Source organism: Perognathus longimembris, chromosome 15 (genome assembly GCF_023159225.1).
Source record: "Perognathus longimembris pacificus isolate PPM17 chromosome 15, ASM2315922v1, whole genome shotgun sequence".
Classification (NCBI taxonomy): Eukaryota; Metazoa; Chordata; class Mammalia; order Rodentia; family Heteromyidae; genus Perognathus; species Perognathus longimembris.
This window is the reverse complement of record NC_063175.1, coordinates 46,915,878-46,929,867: the sequence shown is the minus strand read 5'-3', so window position 1 is coordinate 46,929,867 and position 13,990 is coordinate 46,915,878. Positions and strand designations below refer to the sequence as shown.

General features: G+C 41.0%; 1 protein-coding gene across 2 annotated transcripts in view; it reads left to right on the top strand.

The window, feature by feature from the left end:
- The window catches only part of Nars1 (asparaginyl-tRNA synthetase 1), a 32,827-nt gene extending 19,366 nt beyond the window's left edge, over nt 1-13,461 (top strand). Inside the window, exons 4-16 of one of the 2 annotated variants that reach the window (XM_048363547.1) lie at nt 109-174; nt 270-362; nt 448-537; nt 1,684-1,762; nt 3,057-3,127; nt 5,155-5,241; nt 7,658-7,879; nt 7,983-8,182; nt 8,543-8,678; nt 9,112-9,225; nt 11,404-11,535; nt 11,858-11,989; nt 12,385-13,461. In XM_048363547.1, coding sequence (XP_048219504.1) covers nt 109-174; nt 270-362; nt 448-537; nt 1,684-1,762; nt 3,057-3,127; nt 5,155-5,241; nt 7,658-7,879; nt 7,983-8,182; nt 8,543-8,678; nt 9,112-9,225; nt 11,404-11,535; nt 11,858-11,989; nt 12,385-12,516 — 1,554 coding nt within the window. In that variant the 3' untranslated portion in view covers nt 12,517-13,461. The other variant, XM_048363548.1, reaches the window with a different exon arrangement.
- The last annotated feature ends 529 nt before the right edge of the window (nt 13,462-13,990 follow it).

The window sequence follows — 13,990 nt, the reverse complement described above, 5'->3', positions numbered from 1 at the left end:
GCTTTCTTAAAAAACACTTTAGATACCATCTGCAGTTGTATTTTGGTGCTAGCTGAAGTATTGTATAAAGTTAAAGACTTTTTCCTTTTTCCTCCCTCCCTGTCCAAGGCTTTGATGACAGTGGGAAAAGAACCATTTCCTACCATTTATGTCGATTCACAGAAAGAAAATGAGGTAAGGGGTCAGTACCAAAGACTCCAGAATTAAGTTTTGTGAGTGAATTTTCATCTGTATATAAAACATGTGTCTTGTTTGTTTGTTTTCTGCAGAGGTGGGATATTATTTCTAAATCACAGATGAAGAACATTAAAAAAATGTGGCATAGAGAACAAATGAAAAATGAATCCCGGGAGAAGAAAGAGGTGACGAATGAATCTGCTGCTCTGCACAGCTTTACATTTACAACTCTGAAAAACTTTTTACCAATTGTTTCATTATTAATATTAGGCGGAAGATAATCTGCGGAGAGAAAAGAACCTGGAAGAAGCAAAGAAGATTACCATAGAAAATGACCCAAGTCTTCCAGAGCCAAAATGTGTAAGTGTGTTTATATTTTCCAGTGTCATGGCCTGGGCTACATCTAGTCATTATTTTGGAGCTCGAGGTTCATGCTACATTGTTGGTTACGTGTGTGTGTGTGTGTCTTTTCAGAAAGGTTAGAGAGAAATGTTTAGAATTATGAGGCTGGTTCTTCAGGGGTTCATTTCACTGGAGAGTTGAGCAGATTACAATTGATATGGAGTGCAGATCTAGCTTCTGTGTGTCATTTTGTGATGTGAAAATCTCTAGTATTCGATTTTCAGTTTAGTTGTGTGTGTGTGTGTAACAGGTTCTGAATTCAAGGCTTGTCAGGGCGTTTTCACTCAGAGCTGGTGATCTACCACCTGTGCCATGTTTCTAATTACATACTTTTGCCCTGACTGGCTGGCTTTGAATCATGATTCTCAGCTCTCAGCCTCCTAAGTTGTCAGGATAATAGGCATTAGCCACACCAGTGTTTGGTGACTTTCAAGGTTTTTAAATTTTCAATATTTTTTATATCCTAAAAAGTGTGATTCTGCAAAATTGAGTTCTCTCTCCTTCCCTCCTCTCTCTCTTTCCTTCCCTCCTCTCCCTCTTTTCCTCCCTCTTTTTCCCTCCATTCATCCTTTCTTTGAATCTAAACAGAATGCTTGACTGTATGAACGTGGTTTGAGTTCCCTAGTCTTTCTGCTGATGTCATGTTCTTCATACTTCCAGGGTGATGGGGTTTTTTCTGGGCTATATAATTACGGTTCTCTTCTGCTGCTCATATCTCTTAGTAGCTCCCTCTCCTTTCAAACTGTACATTAGCTTCCAAGCCTCAGTGTGAGTTGAGGTCATGGAAGAGGCTCTGTGCTGCTCTGGGGAGCAGGTGCTTCATTTGGGGTAAATTAAATTATTAATTGATTTGATGGGTTTGTATAGGAATATGTGAGCATTTTTGAGTTGTTCATTAAGTAAACACAGAAGTTTGAATTTTAACCATTACAATGTGCTGATTATTTTTGGCTAACATGCCAAATAATAGAATGACAGCTTCCAGTTTTTCACTGTTTGTGGTTTTTTTTCCTAACACTTCATTTGTCCATCTAATATTAGTGAAAATGTTGGTATGTGATAAGTGTTGCCATTCTTGACATGTTACTTACCTTGATTTGACAGGTGAAGATCAGTGCACTAGCAGCCTACAGGGGGCAAAGAGTCAAGGTGTTTGGCTGGGTTCACAGGCTGCGAAGACAAGGTGAATTGCATACTTAAATAACTTTGGTCCTAGATAAAAACGAACCTAAAAACTTGACTCAGGGTCTGAGCACTGTCCCTGTCCACCTGAGCCACAGCGCCACTTCTGGCCTTTTCTGTATATGTGGTGCTGAGGAATCGAACCCAGGTTTCATGTATAGGAGTCAAACACTCTTGCCACTAGGTCCCCCTAAAAACATTTACTTGGGCTTGGTTTTAGGTATGCTTTTTTATGCTGTGTAGTGATTTATGTCCTAAACTTACTCTTATCTAATAGGACTTTGAAAACTTAAATTATTTAAATACTATTTTAAGTGTTTGAACCATAGTGATCTGATTTGTCAAGCTGAATTTTAATTTTTTAACGAATAGGGGATATGTTATAGGAAGGTCAGATTCTAATCTGAAAGTTGGCCATAGTTCTTATTCTGCTCTCTTGGTCCTGATGTTTTTTTTCCCTCATTTTATTAGTTTATATTGGTTTCTGTTCTGTTTTGTTTTTCATTTTAAGTGATTATCAAATCTCTGATGAAACAAGATTAGAGTGCTTCTCTAAGCCAGGTGCTGATGGCTTATGCCAGTAATCCTTGCTACTCAGGGCTGAGATCTGGTTCAAAGCCAGCCCCAGAGAAAAGACCATGAAACTCTTATCTATAACTGACCAGCAAAATGCCAGAAGCATGGGTGTGGCTCAAGTAGGAGAGCATTGCCTGAGAGAAAAAAAGCCTAGAAAGAGGTTGAGGCCCTGAGCTAAAGCCCCAGTACCAGCACTAGTAAAAAGAGAGGGAGAAAAAATGCCTCTCTTCAACAGTACATATGCACCTTCCATTCTGTCCAGCAGTATTCTGGAAGAGCAGGAGCTCAAGCAGGAACAGCTTGTCTCAAATCCTGTGTATCATGAGCATCGCAGTTGAAAATACAGTGTAAAGACTGCATAGCAGGGCCTGGGAATATGGCCTAGTGGTAGAGTGCTTGCTTCATATACATGAAGCCATGGGTTCGATTCCTCAGGACCACATATGTAGAAAAGAAAAAGCCAGAAGGGCGCTGTGGCTCAAGTGGCAGAGTGCTAGCCTTGAGCCAAAAGAAGCCAGGAACAGTGCTCAGGCCTTGAGTCTTAGTCCAAGACCCAGGACTGGCCAAAGAAAAGGACTGCATAGCAGTGTTACGAGAGGATGCTTGGAGTAAGGGCCCTTAGAGAGGTTTGAACTTCCTGTTAACTTTTAGAGTTTCCTTGACATCTTAATTATGACAAAATGCTCTGTAGTGACTAAATTTCTATTTCTCTTTTTTAGGAAAGAATTTAATGTTTCTGGTGTTGCGTGATGGTACAGGTTATCTTCAGTGTGTCTTATCAGATGACTTGGTAAATATTTTCTCTTATTTATAGCTGAAAATTTGGGATTTTTTTTCAACAGGGCCGGGGAATTTAGGAATATCATGGTGTATATCATAAATTACCGTTTTTTGGTCATGGGGCTTGAACTCAGGGCCTGAGTGTTATCCCTGAGCTTCAAGTTTTGTTCAAGGCTAGCAGCACTCTACCACTTGAGATATAATGCCACATCCTGCCTTTTCTGAGTAGTGGATCAGAGATAAAAGACTCACAGTGTGTCCTGCCCAGTATCATCAACGTTTTTTAGATGCTACTTAGGTCTTAAAATAGCTAGGGGAGGAAGCTTTTACTATAGAATATTTCCAAAGCCCAAAGTAGAACGAACAGTAAAAACTCATTACCACCCAGCATCAGTGACTGGTGATCCTGGAATGAGGTTGTTTCCCCCAACATCCGACTTACAAAAAGCATCCTCTTTTCATTCTCATTCTCTTTTCTGTCCTATTCTCTTACTGGAGAACCTGACAGGTTGCCCTGTAGATTCTCACACTCTAGATGTGTTATCGTTTAACACTTCCCTCTGTTCACTGTATGTTCTGTGAAAGGGAGGTAGGTTTTAAAGTGATGAGGACTAGTGGTATTTATGCTTTATGTATGCAAAGTACTTACATATACATGGATGTTTTCCTATAATCGTGCTACTTTCGTGTGTGGCTTTCATTTTGAGAAATGCACTGGTATGTGTAATATTGAGGTCAGATCTGGCCAGCACCACCATTGGCTGTTGAGGGGCGTCAGACTGACTCATCTCAGATTAAAGAGAGCAGAAGCCAACTCCATCTTCACTAATCTCCCCCATCCTATCCAGGGAAGTTCCCCTTCACTGTGATAAGATTGTATAAACTGCTTGACCGCCTGAGGCATGGAAGGTTCAAGGAATGTTCAAGGATAAACCTGTGCCCTCCCATGAGTAGGCGTATCCACCTGCATCACGTGAGCCCCGCCAAATCGATGGGCCAATTCTAACTAGAATGATAGGTTGGTTCAAACACACTGTGAGACAGACTGTAACTCCATTGGCCACCTGCGTGTGACCTGGCGTGCTCTGTAAGTGTTGTAACCTCATTGGCCACCTGCATATAGCAAGCTTGACCATGTGGTGTTTGCCTTTATAACCTGACCCTGAGCGTGGCCCGCTGAGTGGGATGCACAGTCCCAGCTCCCGAGTCTGGGCTGTGGACCTGGCCGGTCAGTATACTTTTTACTTCCCAATAAATCCATCTTTTTACTTGACTGTCTCTGAGTGGTGGACTCTTGGAGGGATGGGGGATTCCCCCCCTCACACCCCATTACATTGTGGTACCCTCCCTTGGGAGACCCATTACAGTATGCACCTTTGCTGTGTGAGCACCATAGGTCACACTTTTACAAACTCAGTAATGCAGATGATCCTAGGCAGTGTGATCCTACAGGACAACCGTTGTATATACCATCCATTGTAAGAAATTGCTGGGTGCCTCTGCTTCATGCCTATAATCCTCGCTGTACAGGAAGCTGAGATCTGAATACCACAGCTTGAAGCCCACCTGGGCAAGCAATTCTGAGACACTCATCTCCAACTAACTAGCGGAAAGCCAGAGGTGGTACTGTGGCTAACATGGTGGAGTACCAGTCTTGAGTGGAAAAGCTAAAAGATAGTACTCAAGCCCTAAGTTCAAGCCGTAGTACTAGAACCAAAGAAGAAAAGGAGAAACATTGTGTGATACATAGCTTTATGACAGATGTCTTCCACAAAAATGGTTATTTCTAGAAGCATGGCTCCATGGTGTAGCTGACTAGCAACTGAGCGGGAGCCCCTAAGTTCAAAACCCAGTACTTCCAGAAAGTGAAGATTAAAAGCTATTATTAATATTGGCAGCCTCATTCCTTTCTTATTGGTATTTAACCAGAGAACTTTGTAAGTTGTCCCCGTATTATATATGTATTATATTATGTGAGAGTATTTTAGCATCAGCATGAATCAGTTCGTTTGAACTTGAGTTCTTTTTTTCTTTCAGTGTCAGTGTTACAATGGAGTCGTCTTGTCCACGGAGAGCAGTGTGGCAGTGTATGGCACGCTAAAGCTTACTCCAAAGGGCAAACAGGTAAGTGGGTTCACCTCCACACTGGGCGAATGAATTTGTATTCGATGCTCTGCTCTGCAATGCAATGTCTATATGTATGCAAGTGTGAGGTCCTTGCTAATATAGTATTCCTTTGCTCTTTTCATTGCCTATAAATGGGTTTTGTAGTTCTAGAGAGCTGGGTAGCCCAAGGTGGGGGGACTGCATCTCGTTAGGCCTTCCTATCACATACATAATGTGGCTAGAAAAATGTGGTTTAAAAGTTGTCAGATAGTGCTTAGTTCACTTTTATAATATATGAAATCTCATGATAGATAATGAGCAACTAACTCACTCCTGAGATGATGGCATTGATTCAGGTAGACCTGAACACCTCCACTTCCAACTCCAACAGCATTGTTAACCTTCAGCATGGTTTCTGGAGGGTAGAAACATTCTAGTCATAGCACAAGTCATGATAAGAAGAACTGAGGGATTTCCAGCCTTATACAATTCCTGCATGATCTTCATAGGTGATAATGTAGCTACTTTGCTGAGAGTCCATGAATTATTTTGCATCTACCTTGAAATAAAAACAACCTGCCCAAAATTTTTAAGAAAAAATGCAATAAACATGAAACTTTCTGAACAGAACTTAAAAGCATCTTTTTTTGATTTTTGTTTTTTGGCCAGTCCTGGGGCTTGAACTCAAGGCCTGAGCACTGTCCCTGGCTTCTTTTTGCTCAAGGCTAGCACTCTGCCACTTGAGCCACAGTGCCACTTCTAGCTTTTTTCTCTGTATGTGGTGCTGAGGAATTGTACCTTGGGCTTCATATATAGGCGAGCACTTTACCACTAGGCCATATTCCCAGCCCTGAAAGCATCTTTAAAGTGGAAAAAAAAAACCCACTTATTTTCTATACAACTTTTCAACTGATCATTGTTTTTGATAGTAGGACTCTTTTTGTCATTCGTGGGCTTGAACTCTGGGGTTTGGGCGCTGTCCCTGAGCGCATCAGCCCAAGGCGAGCACTCTACCACTTGAGTCAGTGCCACTTGGAGTTTTCTGGTCGTTAATTGGAGATAAGAGTCTTAAGGACTTTCCTGCCCAGGTTGGCTTTGAACCATGGTCCTCAGATCTCAGCCTCCTGAATAGCCAGAATTATAGGCATGAGCCACCAGCATTGTCACTATAAAGATTATTTACAAGGGGGTGGGGAGCTACAGTTACATAAGTTACGTACTAAGTACATTTCTTTTAGGACAATGTCCCTTCTTCCCTTCCTGTCTTCCAATTTTCCCCTCTCATTCCTACCCACAGTTATACAGTTCATTTTCAACATAGTGAGTACTACTGCTGCATGTGCTCACCCTTTGTCCCTCAATTTCTGTGCCCCCTTTACCCTCCCAAAGACAGATAAATGAACAAACAAGACAAAAAAACCAGACAAAACTCTTGTTTCCATTTCCTGGAGTTCATTTTCATAAATATTTTATATAATACACATAGGCCTTGTGCTTTTGTGTTCCTCCCTGAAGAGTATCTTCTTTTGGTCTTATTGTATGTGAATGCCTAGAGTCCTGTATAATTGATCAAATCTCAGTCTATTTTAGACTTAGTTTCTGCAGAGAAAACGTGAGCCATTTGTCTCTAGAGAGCTTGACTTCATTTAACATGGCCAAAAGCCTCTTTTAAAAATATTAAACATAAGTGGTATTCAGAGCCATTTGTTCCTTAGCCAAAGGCACACAAACATAACCTAATCCTGTTACAGTTATCTGTTGATAATTGCACAGCAAATAATTGCTGTGGTTAGAAAAACAAGTGTGACATGCCAACCACAAGAGGGAGTAAACAGTCCTCACTGACAATAAATGCGATAAGCAGGCTTGAGGATTGTATAGTGGCCTTGATAAGAATAAGTGTCAGTTTTCTAGTTCACTGAGTTTCCCTTGAAAATTATGGTGCAGAATGGAGTGACTGTCATGACATTTCTTTCTGTCCAGTGTTTGGCACTAAGATAATTATATACTCCACGCATGTGTGGTTTTTAAAATAAATTGCTTTTAATGGCATTATTTAGGGAGAATTTGAAGTTTTACTACACACACACCAAAGAATAGCTACTTTGAGCAAACCCTTTGCATTTAACTTTTTCTGTATGGATAAATGTGTTAATTTAAAATATTAGGCAAAGACTAGAAAACTAAAATATTAATATTAGTAGTTAGTTACTACAGGCCATGAGATTAGTTGATTTTCTAGTTTGTTTCTCGTTTATGTATTTACTCTGAACTATTGGATGTTAAAATATGGATGATGTAAAGATGAATGATTGAGTCTTTGATGACATTCTCCAAAGTAACAAGTTACCAAAAAATTGGCCCTAAGTCTTCAATTGTATTATAAGTTTTCATTTCTCTCTGCCCCTCTCTCTCTCCATTTTTTAAACTGTAGGCTCCTGGTGGCCACGAGCTAAGCTGTGACTTCTGGGAACTCATGGGGCTGGCCCCTGCTGGAGGGGCTGATAACTTGATCAACGAAGAGTCTGACGTTGACGTGCAGCTCAACAACAGGCACATGTTGATCCGAGGAGAAAACGTGTCCAAAATCCTGAAAGCACGGTCTGTGATCACCAGGTGCTTTAGGGATCACTTTTTTGACAGGGGGTACTGTGAGGTGAGTGTGTGTTAGTCACCTTTTGCAACAGTGCTTCTTTGCTGTTTGTGAGCCAGCAGGGTGATGCTCACCCGGAACTTGTTGCCTCCTCCCCTGTGAACAGGTCACTCCCCCGACATTAGTGCAGACGCAAGTAGAAGGCGGCTCCACACTCTTCAAGCTCGACTACTTTGGGGAAGAGGCATTCTTGACCCAGTCCTCTCAGCTGTACCTGGAAACTTGCCTCCCAGCTCTGGGAGATGTGTTCTGCATCGCACAGTCATACAGAGCAGAACAGTCCAGAACACGAAGGCACCTGGCTGAGTATGAAAGGGTCTTTATGCTTCTGTTTATTTTTAGACAGTATCTTTAGTAAAGAAGGTTTTAGATAGATGAAGTTCGTGTAAAAACCTTTGGTATAGTCAGGGAGGTAATGGAACATGTTATTTTTTTGCCTTGGAGGCCAGAGCTAAGGTCCCCGTCCCCTGCGCCGCACCCCGCCCCACCGCCCGACTTTGCATTGGTCCTTGTGTGTTAAGGAATAAACTAGAAGTTACTCCCCAAGGAGAGAGTTGGTTAGAAATGTTCAAATTTTTACTTTTCGGCAGTTTCCCAATGTTCCTATCTTTGAGAGAAACTTAGTGTGCAAGAAGAGTGATGACAAGCCAGTGTCTTGTTCTTCAGATACACTCATGTGGAAGCCGAGTGCCCTTTCCTGACATTTGAGGACCTCCTCAACCGATTGGAGGACTTGGTGTGTGACGTGGTAGACAGAGTCCTGAAATCACCAATAGCCAGCGTAGTGCGCGACCTGAACCCGGTAGGTGTGTAGTGTTCTATGGAAATAAAAAGATTCTAACTCTTTTCTGAAAGAAATAGGGGTCATCACACTAAGTATTTATAGATTTGATGGCTTGGCGTGCTGAAATAACTGGGGTGTGTGTATGTGTGTCTGTGAACACTGAGCTTTGAACTCCAGGCCTCCCTCAGGTAGGCAGATGGTCTTCCACTTGAGCCATGCCCTCAGCCCAAATGTCTTGTATTTTGAAGACTAAAACTTAATACTAATAATTGCCAGCAATTTTATATCAATTTACATAAGAAGATAGTCATACGTTTTCAATTTTAGGAATATGTGCATTTCTTAATCTGAAATAATTTCATAATAATGATAAATTGATAGTAATGGTCATTTTAGTGTGGGTAGTTTCTTTATACATACTCTGATTCCCCCCCCCCCTCCTTTTAACTAGAACTTCAAACCCCCCAAACGGCCTTTCAGACGGATGAACTACTCAGATGCTATTGTGTGGCTGAAAGAACACAACATAAAGAAAGAAGACGGGACTTTTTATGAATTTGGAGAGGTATGGATTCCTTTCTTGTCATTGTTCCCAAGGTGGTCGTGAGCTTAAGTGGGTTGCTGCCCTTGATTGGGTAACTAGTAATGCAGGAAGTCTCTGCTTGCCCTTGAATAAATGATAATAACAGAACGTCTGCTGGCTTATGTTTAGTTATTCCTGAAAAAGTATTCTGAAGGATTTCATTTCCCCGAAATAGTAACTTAGAAATCCTTCCTGCTGGGCATTGGTGGCTCACACCTATAATCCTAGCTACTCAGGAGGCTGAGATCTGAGGATTGTGGTTCAAAGCCGGCCGCTGCAGGAAAGCCCGTGAGACTCATATCTCCGGTAAACTACTCAGAAAGGGATTGAAGTAGCACTGTGGCTCAAGTGGTAGAGTGCTAGCCTTGAGCAAAAAGAAGCTTAGGGACAACACCCAGCCCCTGAGTTCAAGTCCCAGAACCAACACAAAAACACAAGGAGATTCAAAGATAGCTGTTGTTGAAAATGCAAAATCAAAGGTAGGGAGGGTGATCTGGTGCCCCGCATAAACTCAGCTTGTTGGTTTTGTCTGGAAAGCAGTGTGTACCTGAGGGTGTAGATTGTCTAAGTACTCCAGGCCTATGCGCTTGCACATTTATTCCTAATGTAATTGCAAGTCTAGTTTTTCAGATCAGGCTTTCGTGGCTGTTGCTAACTAGAATTCTGCTTTGGTTTTTAGAATTTATAAGGAGAACAAGCAATGTACCAGGTCTCTTTAAATTACACTTTCTGCCTCGTGAGTTCAGTTTGTGATATACAATAGCACATTTTTTGAACTGAAATCTTGAGCTTTGAGCGGAAATCTTTGGTGCACCTAGTGCTTAGATAAATAGTACAATTGAGTGGAAGCAACACAAGTTAGTGAGTGGGACACAAGTCAGTGTCCCAAACCCCAGGAGGACTTAGTTCCCACCCCTCCCTCCTGACCTGCTGTGTAATCAGTGGGTCAGTCTTCCCACTCTGGGTTCTTCATTTCTACCTTGTATGTGACCTCCTGACAAGGCCATGGGAACTACAGGAGCTAAATGCCAAGCAGCATCATGGTATGGGAAGCCTCCTGTATATGTCAGCATATGTTGCACGGTGCTGTCATCTCATGCACGTGAGGTCTGTGGGCATTCCCGCGTCACTAAGACCTTCTTCCCCCAGCTCACTGGTGCACAGAAGCCCAGTATGGAAAGCAGATACAAGTTAAGAGACCAGAGCTCCTGTCTCCCTCAACCGTGCGCTTCAGAAGGCCAGGGCTCCAGGACCCTCATGGGAAATAGCTGTTGCCAGATGATCACTCAGCTCCAATGCAAATCTTACACAAATCCACGAGTCTTCTTCAGTTCTCTCAATCATTTTTCTTAGTGGGGCAGGAGTTTTTAGTTCTAACATGAATTTATGTGTGGCTTACTAAGTGATGTTTTGAGAGAAACTGACTGACTTGCTTCATCCTTTTAACATTTCCTGGCTCTTTGGTGGTGTGGCTACACTTAACAACTTGACCTTAGTTACTTGCCTTATAATTCTATCTCATTATCATTAAAGGCATAACTAATTTATTGTAACAGCTGAGTGCCAGTGGTTCATTTCTGTAATCCTATTTACTCAGGAAGGTGATGACAGGATCAATGTTCAAAGCCAGCCCAGACGGAAAAGTCCTCAAGACCTCATCTCCAAATCACTAGCAGAAGAGAGTTGGGGTGGAGGCATAGCCAAAGTCACACAGTGCTAGCTGTGAACAAGCAAGCCAAGTAAGATAGAAAGGCACTGAGTTCAAGAAAAAAAAAAGATTAATGTGGTTAATAACTGCCTCTGCATGTAGATCAGTGATGTCATGGAGCATGTACCGATTACCTTCTGCTCTGTGAGAACAAGTGAACCACACTAGAGTTTGATAAAAGTGGCCATGGAGTCACAGGTTGGAGATCTTGGTGTGTGTTCATTCATGCAGCACAGTTATTGAGATAGATTGAAGCAGGAGGCAGATCTTACCTGTGTATGAGTTAACAGCATGTTTATTATTGAAAGAAATTGTACTTTGCACAAATATAGACATGGGTTATGAATAGGTATGTATCCTCCTGAGTTAACAACAAGTAAGGAATGGTGCATGGAAAAAGAGCTACTTTCTGTTTTGTTGCTTTTGGGTTGAAGTCTTGTTTTAACTCTCAGGATATCCCAGAAGCTCCTGAGAGACTGATGACGGACACCATTAACGAACCAATCTTGCTGTGTCGATTTCCCGTGGCGATCAAGTCCTTCTATATGCAACGATGTCCTGAGGATTCCCGCCTTACTGAATCTGTCAGTTTATAATTCAGAGTATTCAAAATTTTGCTTTTTAAGGGAGTGGGAACTGCCACTTGGAATGCTGCCACTCTTGGCAAACATTTTATAACTCTAGGGTGACAGTAATTTAAGAAGTGCTTTTGTTTTCCTCTGCTGACTGGAGTTAACATGCTTTGAGAATATGAATAATACTTGACTTTTGCACAATCCTAGTCATTCCTTTAACTATAGTTGCTTAGTAGTAATTTCCATTGAAGCCCCACAACATTGCCACACTGCTATGCCTGCTAGTAATTGGGCTTTGTTCTTTTTTTTTTTTTTCACCTTGTATTTACAGGTCGATGTGTTGATGCCCAATGTTGGGGAGATTGTGGGCGGCTCAATGCGTATCTGGGACAGCGAAGAGATTCTGGCAGGATACAAAAGGGAGGGAATTGATCCTACTCCCTACTACTGGTACACTGATCAGGTAAAAAAAAATTGAGAAAATTGTATTTGATTTCATGGTTGTAATAATGTAAGGTATGAATTTTCTAGTTGTCCTCGACAAAATTATGTTAATTTCATACCAAATGGTTTATGAAGGCATATAGATTATGGATTGAATTCTTTTTGCTTTTGTGTCAGTACTAGGGCGCCAAGCTCTTGCTTAGCTTTTTTTTCTGTTTAGTTTGATATAAGAGTCACATAGATTTGGACCATGATTCTCAGATCATAGTCTCTTGAGTAGCTAGAAGTACAAGTGTGAGCCACTGCCCCTGGCAGTAAGCACAATGAACTAATAACTCATTTCCCAGTACAAAAATGAACATTTTTAGATAAAGTTCTCGACAAAGCATTTACTTTCTCTCTCTTATTTAACAGAGAAAATATGGTACTTGTCCTCATGGAGGATATGGCCTGGGCTTGGAACGGTTCCTAACTTGGATTCTGAATAGGTATCATATCCGAGACGTATGCTTGTACCCTCGATTTGTCCAGCGCTGTAAGCCATAACTGTTTCTTCCTGGGATGTGAAGGAAAGAATACAGCTCACGGAAGGAACAATGCCTCTCCAAAAAAACCAAAATGCTAAAATCAAATCTTCCCTTGTTTGTCCCATTGGGCTGTAACTGTTTTTGTTTTCACTACCACCAACCATAGTCCACTTTATCAAGTGGCGTTATGCTGCTTTAGGAAAAGATAACCTTGACAAGATTTAGGGGGAGGGATGTGACATGGACCTAGTTCTGGATGTATTCTGGCATCTTGGGCAGCTATAGGTTATAATCATTGTATCAGATACAACATGTATAAGTACACAGTTTAAATTATGGTCTAAGATATTCTAGTAATTTAAATCTTTGCTTTTAAGTGTGACTGGAATTCTTTGTATCATTTTATTGTATCAATGAGTTAAAGCTAACATCTTGGAGGGAAATTGGTAATATGGAACTAAAACCTGCTGGTATCAGTGTAGCGCACCTTAGATTCCAGAGACAATTAATTCCAGAGCTACTGGAATCTAACCACCACAGTCTTGTGCATCAGTTACTAAGCTTTGCTAAATTCGTATTGTGCTTGTAATTGAGGCATATGAATTGACTTGGAAGAGTTCATAAAAATGGAATTGTTTTCACATTTTAAATGGGCATGAATTGGAAGGAGAAGTATTTCAGTGATTTGTTTTACTCTTCTGAGCATTAGTTCAAGATAGAGGCAGACTGAGCTCTCCTCTTGCCTGCTGATTCCTAAATTAAGAATGAATACACACAGAAAACTTTGTAGCTACAATTTTAACATGTCGAGTCGTTCCTGCCATGTCTAGATCCTATCTCAACTCTACCTTCCAAACTCTCAACTTTCATGGAGTGACTTCCACACAGGTTCAGATCACTTCTCCCCCAAATATGTGTCTTGTATTCCCAATAGACTGTATTTCTGGCCATTAATAAACAACCACTCATTAAAAAAAAATTTCCTGCCTCAGTTTCCTCAGTGTACCGTCTATCTCATATTAGATCATATCTTACAAGTTTCTTTTAATCTTTCATGGAGTATCTATATAAAATGAGGAACTACTAAATTTAGTAGATAGTACTAAAATCATAGAGTAATAAAAGGGAATTTAAAAAAAATTTAAATGATTACTATAAAGGTGATGTACAGAGAAGTTAAATAAGTAATGAGAAGTTAAATAAGTAAATAAGTAATGAGACAGAGAAGTTAAATAAGTAATGTCATCCCTATTATTTTTTACTCTACTGTATAGTCTAGGCTGGCATCAAACTTTTGATCTTCCTCTATCTCTTATGTGTTAGCATTACACATATATGCCACATGCATCTGAAGGTGAACATATTAAAATTAGATTATTGGGCTGGGTGGTGGCTCACGCCTGTGATCCTAGGTACTCAGGAGGCCAAGATGTGAGGATCATAGTTCAAAGCCAGCCCAGGCAGGAAAGTCCATGAGATTCTTATCTCCAGTT